The sequence below is a fragment of the Helianthus annuus genome, chromosome 17 (genome assembly GCF_002127325.2).
Source record: "Helianthus annuus cultivar XRQ/B chromosome 17, HanXRQr2.0-SUNRISE, whole genome shotgun sequence".
Classification (NCBI taxonomy): Eukaryota; Viridiplantae; Streptophyta; class Magnoliopsida; order Asterales; family Asteraceae; genus Helianthus; species Helianthus annuus.
The window spans coordinates 47,690,584-47,701,783 of NC_035449.2; the positions used below are offsets into that span (position 1 = coordinate 47,690,584).

General features: G+C 34.0%; 1 protein-coding gene across 1 annotated transcript; it reads left to right on the forward strand.

Moving 5' to 3' along the window:
• The first annotated feature begins 7,447 nt into the window (after nucleotides 1-7,447).
• Nucleotides 7,448-11,200, forward strand: LOC110925723 (probable galactinol--sucrose galactosyltransferase 5). The gene is made up of 4 exons (XM_022169586.2): nucleotides 7,448-8,831; nucleotides 9,190-9,367; nucleotides 9,968-10,335; nucleotides 10,469-11,200. The coding sequence occupies exons 1-4, from the start codon at nucleotides 7,644-7,646 to the stop codon at nucleotides 11,036-11,038; spliced, it is 2,304 nt and encodes a 767-aa protein (XP_022025278.1). The 5' UTR covers nucleotides 7,448-7,643; the 3' UTR covers nucleotides 11,039-11,200.

Here is an 11,200-nt window from a genome sequence, read left to right on the forward strand (position 1 = left end):
AAACTTATTCGATTTAAACCTTAGGTTTTTTGAAACATGAAGAGCAGATCCGATAAAAAAGAAGCAGTTGATGAAACCCTAACTATATCAACTAAAATAAATATTTACCTAAAATCGACACCGAGGATCAAGAGCAGTAAGATCATGGACTATTTGGAGAGATCACATAGATCGATCAGTTGGAGAGATCACATAGATGCGGCTGAAGGATTTAGGTCAGAAGGAAGCCGTGTGAAGAGATAGAGAATTAGGTTTTCAATACATTTAAATATCGGGTCATAGTATGGATCCCGCACTTACCCATATAATGAAAAAAAGAGACCCGAATTTTTCCCGCCAAAAAACAAAATTTAGAAGCCTCCTAGCTTGACACATCAGCAAAAATTAACACATTTATTATATATAATAGATAATAGATTTAAAATTATGTGTTTATTTAGTAAGGATGTTTATGTTTTTTTACTTATCAAGAAAATCTTACATAGTAATTTAGAGGCGTTAACATAAAATCATATAATTGGTTGTTTGATTAAAAAAAAAGAACGGGTTTAAAGGGTTGTCAACGAAGACGCGGCTTTTGATTAAGAAACCGGGTGTAGAGGGTTGTCGATAGACGTTTGTTAGCTGCTCAAGATTGGGTCATCGAAAGATCGAACGGAGTCGTGCTTAGATAAGCCCGAGCTCAAGCATATATTAGAGTTTTTTTTTTTACTAAAAGAGCTATTTTTTAAGTATATACTTACATAATAACTAACTAGGGTCATAGTCAGCCGCTCGTTGCGCAGGGACGTGATTGAAATTCATTATGTGTGACACAGCATGACAACCAAGGAATAAATTTGTAAAATCATATATAAATGCGTTATATTATTTGTGTCGTAACTTGGCTCTAAACATCAAAATAATAAGAAAACATAAAACGATATAATGTAAATAATAAAGGTAAAAAAAGGTAAAAGAAAAGAAAAATATAGGAACTCGGCCGATTTCACTACAGTCGTTATAGCAAAGAATAATAAAAATAAAAAAATATGTCCAAAAGTGTATCACCGCGTTCATTAAAAAAACTAAATAAAAAGAAAAAAGAAATGCAAGTGTATGTTAGCAACTTCTCAAGGCTCACATTAGCCTTTAATCAATATAATAACTAGGTGTTTTCCGGTGCGCATTGTTGCGCCATTTTTTACATGTGTTTTCGCTTTTTATTAAAGCGATAAGTGTGATTGTTTTCCCCGTGCAATACGGCAAGAGTTTAGACGTCATCAGTTTGGTTGGTCGAAAACCATAAAAACGAACATCGACACTGTTGTTTATAATGGCAACATACCGACAATGATGTTGTATACGCGGTTGGGTTCGTCACGGTAAGACAATGGTAACATTATTCGCTATAGCCTATGATAACATAAAAAACTTGATTTTGAAACAACTCCGTTTTCGAAAAAAAAATCTACACTGAAACACTTCTAAAAAAATAAAAAAAAAATCACGTATTCAGTTTTTTTAAATTAACAAACAAAAATTATTACAAAATGGAAAATCTCCTAACACACACACACACACACACACACACACACACATATATATATATATATATATATATATATATATATATATATATATATATATATATATATATATATATATATATATATATATATATATATATATATATATATATATATATATATATATATATATATATATATATATATATATATATATAGGGAGGGGCTCATGCGAGAACCACCCTTATTGTGAGAACCGCGAAAACCAATGTGAACACAACCTAAAATAGCCAAAAAAACCTAACCCCCACCCCCCCCCCAAAAAAAATCCCCCCCAAAAAAAACTAACCCCCCCCCCCCAAGCTAAAATGCTAAAAACTAAACCCCCAAAAAAACCTAAAAAAATCTAAATTTTTTTTTAATATTTTTTATGCTCAAATCGCTACTTTTAGTGGCCAAAAAATTTTTTTTTTAATTTTTTTTTGGCTTCGAAAAGTAGCGATTTTTATATAAAAAATATTTAAAAAAAATTGTGTGATTTTTAGTAATTTTTAGGCATTTTTGGTTGTGTTCACATTGGTTCTCGCGGTTCTCGCAATAAGAGGTGGTTCTCGCATGATCTTCTCTCTCTCTCTCTCTCTATATATATATATATATATATATATATATATATATATATATATATATATATATATATATATGGTTTCTTTTGTTTTTAACGAAGATCAACAAAAGTGAATATTAATACTGGTTTCAGTGATATCAATAAAAAAACAAAAAAAAAACCCACTAAAATAACAAATCATAAAAGACATAGGAAATAAAAATAAATAAATAAGTCACTAACTTAAAAAATCATAAAAAACAATAAAAAAATCACTATTCACAAGAGCTTTAATCTTTTCTTATTTTATTTAACTAGTTTTATGCTCCACTTAGATTGCGGGACGCTAGAACAAATATTTTCAACCAAATAAAACAAAATACTACTATAGTTTTGTCAGAAAAAACTAAAACGATGGAAAACTGTAATTTTGAGCTGAGGAAAAAAACTGTAAGTTGGTAAGACCAATGAGCGAGTGCTAGGCAGCTGCCGGGCACAAATAAAAATTGCATCGACTTAATCAATTAAAACAGAACACTATCATAGGTTCGCTAAAAATACTAAAACGATGGCAAGACTGTAATTTTGAATTGGGGACAAAATTGTAATTTTGACAGGGTAAAATCGTAATTTGTCAAAAGATACAACGATGACAAAATTGTGATTTTGAATTAGGGGCAAAATCATAATTTTGAATTGGGGCAAAATTGTAATTCTGAAATGGGGTACAATCGTAACTTTTTAAAGCCAATGAGAAAAACTGTCTGGCCCTATTCCCTGGCATGCTCTTTAAATATATATACAATTATTGAATATTTTGACAAGTTACTCACAATAATATTTTTTAACATTTGGTATATGTCAAGCAAAAAAACGACCTAAGAGAAACTTAGTGTAATTCCTTTGCGGGTTGCAGTGGAAATTCGTCGTTATCAGTTCGTTTTATTACCGTATCAGTATGGTACCGTAACTTAGTATATCACCTGGAAGCAAACACCCAAACACACAAGTCATGATATGCCCATAGCGATATCAACACGTGTTTCACGTCGATTGAATACCATAAAAACGAGTATCATTGACAACTCCAATTACCTATACCAATACCGATGTTGTACGGTCAGAATGGACGTGGTAACGCTATTAGTGTGACAATATTAGTTCAAGTCGTGACGAACCTAGTATAATGTTGACATTCGCTATAATTTATGATAAAAAAAGATATCCTATCACGAAAACTACTCTCTTTTCAATAAAAGTTATGCCGAAAACCATAATAAGCAATACTACCAAGGTTGTTCGCACAATATCGATTGGTAACGATAATGAGTAAAAAATAATTATATTTAATCCACTTAGATTTAAAAAAAAAATAAACTTTTATTGGAACATGGATAAAAATAAGCCCATCACAATGGTTTGTTCAAAAATTAAAATGCATTACATTGTAAGGTAACTTTGATAACATATACAACAACAACAACTACTACATCAACAGCAGCAGCAGCAACAACAACACCACCACCACCAACAACAACAAAAACGGCTATACGTTCATAGCACAAAACTTTATATTCTCTAGAATAATAATAATAATAATGCTTATACGTTCATAGCACAAGACTCCTAACAAGTTGATGGCTTTTCATCAGCCCTTGTGTGCTAGCCTTTTCCCTAAGGGGCTGCTAGTTGTGTCGCGCATTGTACTAGTGAATAGGAAAAGCGAAATGAGATTACTAATGACGGATGGAGGTTGGGGATATAACATGTTCGGTCCCTCACCCTTCTCTCCTTCGCCAGAGATTGCAAATGGCAATAACAATAACAAGAATATCATAGGATAGACTTACTTACAAGCACCCAAGACGACACCCAAAAAATCTATGTTTGCACCCTCTTTTATATCACTTTTTTCTTATATTTCTCTCTCTTCACTTCACATTGCCCATATTACTGTCTCTCTCATGTGTGTATAAAAGTCACTATCCACATAAATAAATACATAATTAATAAAAATAAATAAGTCGAGCATTGGCGGATCCAAAAATTATTTTGTGGGTGTGCGAACGAGGGGTTCAACCAACATTTTAATCGGGATTCTAGCCTATAAAATACACTAAAAATTTCTTTTTAAGAGGGACGTCCGCCCACACAACCCATAACTTGGATACGCCCCTGAAGTCAAGTCCGTGCCAAATGTATCTTGAAAAACTACCAAGCTCATGCTTTAAAATAAAGCTTTAACAAATAACTCGAGCTTTAGAAATAAATTTCAAAACAAGTTTTCCCTCGAGTTCGAGCTTTCTTCTTAAATTAAATAAGGGACTTAGACCTTATGACACCAGAAGATGGTGGAAGTTACCAGTAAAAGCCAAATAAAAAAGTATAAAGTGCATAGAGAAGATTAAAAAAACCCAAAAGTATTGGGGTTTCAAACATGTCTATTTTCTTCTACTTTTTTATTAACGGTTTGTTTCTGTTAAAACTGCCGACCTAATGCTCCAAATGAGCTAATGGCATCTGTAATATTATCCAAAAAGTCGGTTAGGGAAGGTCAAAAAACGCTGGGAAAAGTTGAAAGACCGGAAATTAAGGTTAGACCATATTTAACTATGTCAGTCAAGGATGGTTAGGAAGTGAGGTCAGTGGTCGGTTAACTTGTGGATTAAGTTAGTAGTCGTGTCTCTTACCAATTGTTAACACCACACAAGTTTCATCAACATGTCGGTGGATCTGGGCCTACTTACAAAGCCCAAATAAATGGACTTCATTGGATATCCACTCAAAAAATGTCACGTCGATAATGGTGGTTGTGTTTTCAACTCCATCATAATAAATAATATTTAACTAGACATGCATAGAGTACATACAAGCATTATTTAACCTTTTCAGATATACCATGATTTGTTTGGTTTAAAGAATAGGGTCAGTAGGAAAAAGATAACTCAAATAAGGGAATTAGTTGAATTATAAACATCTTTTTTAAGGAAAAAGTCATTTACCCATTTCACTTGGTACAATAAGAGTTTAAACTTAGCTCTAACTAGATTTAAGCTTCTCGCATTGCGGCGGGGCGTAGAACTATGCCAAATAGCACTAATGTCACACCACTGTCAGCGACTACCAACGCTGAGTCGATCCAGGACCCGCGCGTTGCGACGAACCTGTCAAACGAAAAAAAATAAATGTAAAATATTGAACCACACATGCATGTTGCGTCGTGTTAACTCGCATAATTTTAAACGTAACCAAAAAACGTTAAACGACACACGCACGTCGCGCCGTCTTAACTCGCAAAATTTCGAACGAAACGTAAAACGAAAATTTGTGAAAGATGAAAAGTATAGGGACCAAAGTTGAAGGTAAAAATATTGTGAGGTTAAATTGAAAATAATGAAACTTTTGAGTTAAATGAAAAAAAAAAAAACAATTTATATGGGTTAAAATTGCAAAACATAAAAAGCTTTTGGGTTAAAGTTAAAAAATCAACTTTTTTTTTTAAACTACCCAAAACATGAATTACAATACCTTATGCACAAAATTGTTCCTAATTTATGGAATGTAAATACCGTATTAAACTAATGTATTTTATAACTAAAAGTGATACTAAAGTTTTCTCGTTTTTCATTTATAATTTCACTATAAATTATTTTATAAGTACCCTAATTAACATGAGTTTATATGTTTATAATCAAGTTTAGTGTTGTTTTTATATAATTGACTTATACCTTACCACTCATATTAATCGATAAAAATTGATAGTATTTCTTTCTAGAATGACGTGTAATTAAAAAAGGAGTAGATGAACTATATAATTAGGTATTTCTTTTTAGTTTAATATGTTTTGAATAAAGAAGCTCTATATGTTTCTTTCTTATTGTGTTAGAAATAGCGGATTGCTATATAAAATAATTAGGTTTTATGTTGTCATGTCTATTTCTTCTTATAAACATAACGTGTCTGAGTTGACATTATTAATATGTTTGATTAAATGAGTCGATTTTAGATTTACATGTTTAGTCCATTTAATTAAACAATCGGCTTATATCAAAACATAAACTTGTTTAAAATAAATAAATAAATATATTTTATAATATCAGTCTCCTTATAAACTGGTTGCTACATTTTATTAAGTTAACCACGCTAACCATATTATTTAGTTAGTTATGCGCAGTGGCGTACCTTAGTGTAAAGTGGGGGTGCATCCGCCCCCAAGTGTTTTGGACTTTTGGTTAGAAGTGTAAAATTTCTTATCTTTTGTTCGAAAATTATTCCATATATAAGTTTGCAAGTTTTTTGTGCATTATTAGTTGTACATTGAGCTTTAGGAGTTTTTCAAAAAAAAAAAAAAAAACTTGATTTTTTTACTTTAGCCCAAAGGTTTTTATTTTTTTCAATTTTAACCCTACATAATTTGTTTTTTAACTTTAACTCAAAAATTTTCATTATTTGCAATTTAATTTCGCAACTTTTGTCACTTATACTTTTTATCTTTCACAAATTTTCGTTTTACGTATAGTTCTAATTTTTTTCGAGTTAATACGACGCAACGTGCATATGTGGTTTAACGTTTTTACCTCTATTTTCCCATGTTTGATAGGTTCGTCGCAACACGCATACCCTAGGTCGAGTCAGTGTTGGTGGTTGATGACAGTTGTGTGACATTAGTACTATTTGACAACGTTTTACACGCCGCCGCAACGCGGGGTGTGCTTTGAGGTTTTTCAAAGAAAAAATAGTTATGCATATGTTTTTCGTAACGTTGGCTTTGGGGGTTTTCAAAAAAAAAAATGATTTTTTTACCTTTCACCCAAAAGTCTTTCATAAATTACTTTTAACCCAAAACTATTTGTTTTATTACTTCTAACCCAAAACTTTTTATCTTTTGCAATCTATCCTCATAACTTTTTTTTACTTTCAACTTGGTCCTTTATAGTTTCATTTTCGGCAAATTTTTCGCTTTATGCTTGGTTCTAAATTTTGCGACTTAACACATCGCAACGTGCGTCTTTGGTTTAACGTTTTTACGTTTCGTTCTAATTTTGCGAGTTAACACGACGCAACGTGCGTGTGTGGGTGAACGTTTTTACATCGTCTATTTTCCCCCCATTTGACAAGTTTAACATAACGTGCTGGTCCTAGATCGACTTAGTTATAACTAAAGAATCCCTGCCGCATTGCGGCGGGTCGCAATGCTAGTTTTAAAATTATATAGGATTGTCCCCTAATTATTTTACCTAAATATTTATACAATATATAAATTGGGTCATATGAGTTTACGTAACCTCATAACTTTTGATAAAGCTATTTCTTACGTCCTTTACAAATTCTGGTGGTGCCACGTTGTGATTAAATAAAGAAACACGCCGACAGCAATGTAGAAGCTTCTCGCATGCCAGCTAACGTTGCTATAAATTCCATAGATAACTACCACCGACTTGCAACACAATTGCTTTTTCCATAACCTTCATCTTTTTACATTCTTACAAACACTACAGGGTACAATACAAATATTTCATTTTTTTCCATAAATGGCACCAACTTTGTTCAAAACTGATGCAAAAGTGAATGGTGGTGTTAACCTTGAGCCTATGGTGACACTGGTTGGTTCAAACTTCATGGCTGATGGCCATCCCATATTGTCCGACGTCCCATCAAACATTACCACGTGTTTAACGCCTTCTGGTGGTTGTTTTGTTGGTTTTGATGCTTTCGAACCGAGTAGTAGGCACGTGGTCTCAATCGGGAAGCTTAGTGGGATTCGGTTCATGAGTATATTCCGGTTCAAGGTTTGGTGGACGACTCATTGGGTTGGCTCACGTGGCCGAGACCTTGAGCACGAGACCCAAATGGTCATGCTTGAGACTTCTGACTCTGGGCGACCTTATGTTTTAATTCTTCCACTTATAGAAGGTCGTTTCCGGGCTTCTCTGCAGCCCGGAAACGATGATTTTGTGGACGTTTGTGTTGAAAGTGGGTCCACAAAGGTAACTGACACTTGTTTTAAAAGTGTCATTTACATGCAAGCGGGCCATGACCCGTATATTCTAGTAAAAAAAACAATGAGAGTTGTTAAGGAGCATCTTGGAACTTTCAACTTATTGGACGAAAAAACCCCACCCGGTATTGTTGACAAGTTTGGTTGGTGCACATGGGACGCGTTCTATCTTAAAGTGCACCCACAGGGTGTCATTGAGGGTGTCAAGGGTCTAGTTGAAGGCGGATGCCCACCCGGGCTCGTGTTGCTTGATGATGGGTGGCAGTCCATATCTCATGATGAAGATCCAATTGACTCAGAAGGCATGAACCGAACGGCCGCAGGTGAACAAATGCCCTGCAGACTTACCAACTTTCTTGAAAACTACAAGTTTCGAGACTATAAAAGCCCGAAACCAAACGCCCCTAACAAAGGCATGGGAGCCTTTGTTAGGGACCTCAAGGAGGATTTCAAGAGTATAGATCATGTTTATGTTTGGCATGCTCTTTGTGGATATTGGGGTGGGCTAAGGCCCAATATACCTGGGCTCCCGGAGTCTAGGATAGTGAAGCCCATATTGTCACCAGGACTTGAGAAAACTATGGAAGATCTAGCCGTTGATAAAATAGTGAATAATAAAGTTGGGATGGTCCCACCGGAGAAAGTAGAACAACTATATGAAGGTTTACACACGCATTTGGAATCGGTTGGCATTGACGGAGTCAAAGTTGACGTCATCCATGTATGTTATTTCCGTTACCGTTTTCTTTCACTTTCTACATCTTATTACTATATCTTGCTTAAATTATGTTTCGGGTTTGATTTGGTTTTAACGAAACCAAAAATTAGTTTATGTTTGGTTCACTTTTAGTTTCTGTTGTTTGAAACCAAATATTAAATTAAATTGTGAATAAATTAGTTGAAGATAATAAATTTGTTGTTTTCCGTTAAAAATAATAATTTATGAATATCTTTTCGCCCATAAAAATAGAAATATATACAATAAAAGTGAGACAAATAAATAAATTAACATAATCTACATAAAAGGTGTTCGGATAGTGGACCCATATGAAAAATAATGTTTCCGTTTTTGTCCTCAGTTGTTAGAGATGTTATGTGAAGATTATGGTGGAAGAGTCGAGTTGGCAAAAGCATACTACAAAGCATTGACATCGTCCGTACGGAACCACTTCAAGGGCAATGGCGTAATTGCAAGTATGGAGCATTGTAACGACTTCATGTTACTAGGCACCGAGGCCATCGCCCTCGGTCGTGTTGGTACGCTATTTGCCTTCTTACTTGTAACGTATTGTAACCATTTAATTAACAAGTTCCGCGGAACATGTGTCCTTAATATATAAAAAAACTTTAAATAAAGAATTGTAAAACTAAAAACTGCCTAACAAGTTGTACATATCGTTGTTTATAATAAAGAGAAAGACGAAAAAATGGAAATTAATAGTGATTCGGCTCTCTCTATTCAAAACCAGTGGCCGATTAGGAATTACTTTCTAGGGTGCGAACAAAGGGTTTAACCAAACTTTTAACGGGTGTGATCGGGATATTTGCCTATAAAATACATGAATTTTTTTTTTTTTTTCAATGGGTGTGCCCGCCCACCCAACCCATTACCTAGGTCCACCCCTGTTCATAACGTTAAAATTTACACTTTTCATAGGTTAAACATTAATTATACAAAAAACATAATTAAAATTTAGATAGAAGTATTACAATTTATCATAATATATAGTTTAAAGTAATTAAGATTTAGATAGAAGTATTACAATTTATCATAATATATAGTTTAAAGCAAATATACTATAATACTAATAATGTTTTGGTAGAAGCTATGCATTAATAATTTAACTTTTTAAACAGGAGATGACTTTTGGTGCACTGATCCATCGGGTGACCCGAATGGCACATTTTGGTTACAAGGGTGTCATATGGTGCATTGTGCTTATAATAGTTTATGGATGGGGAATTTTATACACCCAGATTGGGATATGTTTCAATCCACTCATCCTTGTGCTGAGTTTCACGCTGCGTCTCGAGCCATTTCTGGTGGTCCGATTTATGTTAGTGATTCGGTTGGACAACACAACTTTGACTTGCTTAGGAGTCTTGTTTTGCCCGATGGCTCGATCTTACGTTGCCAACACTATGCCCTCCCAACCCGAGATTGTTTGTTTGAGGACCCACTCCATGACGGCAAAACCATGCTCAAAATATGGAATCTTAACAAGGTAAATAATCCATATTCGTGTTGTGGGTTCTTACAATGAAAATAATTATATATGAAACCTAATCAAATCATATCTTATAACTACAGTAAAAATAAATACAATAAATCTAACTAATATATTCTATTTAATACAGTACACTGGAGTTGTTGGAGCTTTCAATTGCCAAGGAGGAGGATGGTGTCGTGAATCAAGACGCATGAAATCCGCTTCTGGGTGCTCTCATGTCGTGACATCAACGATATGCCCCAATGACGTTGAATGGCAAAACGGTAAATTTCCAATATTTGTGGATATCGTCCAAGCCTTTGCACTATACATGTCCCATGAGAAGAAGTTGATCCTAGCAAAACCAACCGATAACTTAGAACTTGCACTAGAGCCATTCACATATGAGCTCGTGACGGTCTCCCCAATCACTGTTTTGGCCAACAAGTCAGTCCAATTTGCTCCCATTGGGTTAGTGAACATGCTTAACTCTGGTGGGGCAATTCAATCGGTTGCATTTGAGTCGGATCTTAATGGATCATGTATGGTTCAAGTCGGGGTAAAGGGTGCCGGAGAAATGAGAGTTTTCGCATCCGAAAAACCAAGAGAATGTCACATAAATGGTGAAAATGTTGATTTTAAGTATGAGGAACATATGGTCATCGTTCAAGTTCCATGGAATGCTACAAGTCTGCCCATCATTGAATATGTGTTTTGAAATAGGAGATTAGTTTCCCAATTTTTATTTGTAACAACATTATTTTCATGTAACAATTTATTATTCTCGCATTATATGTGAACAAGGTGTTGTAAACTTGTAATTGTTCACATTGTAATATATTATTTTGTAATTTAATATTTGTGGGATTTGTTGTTTTTT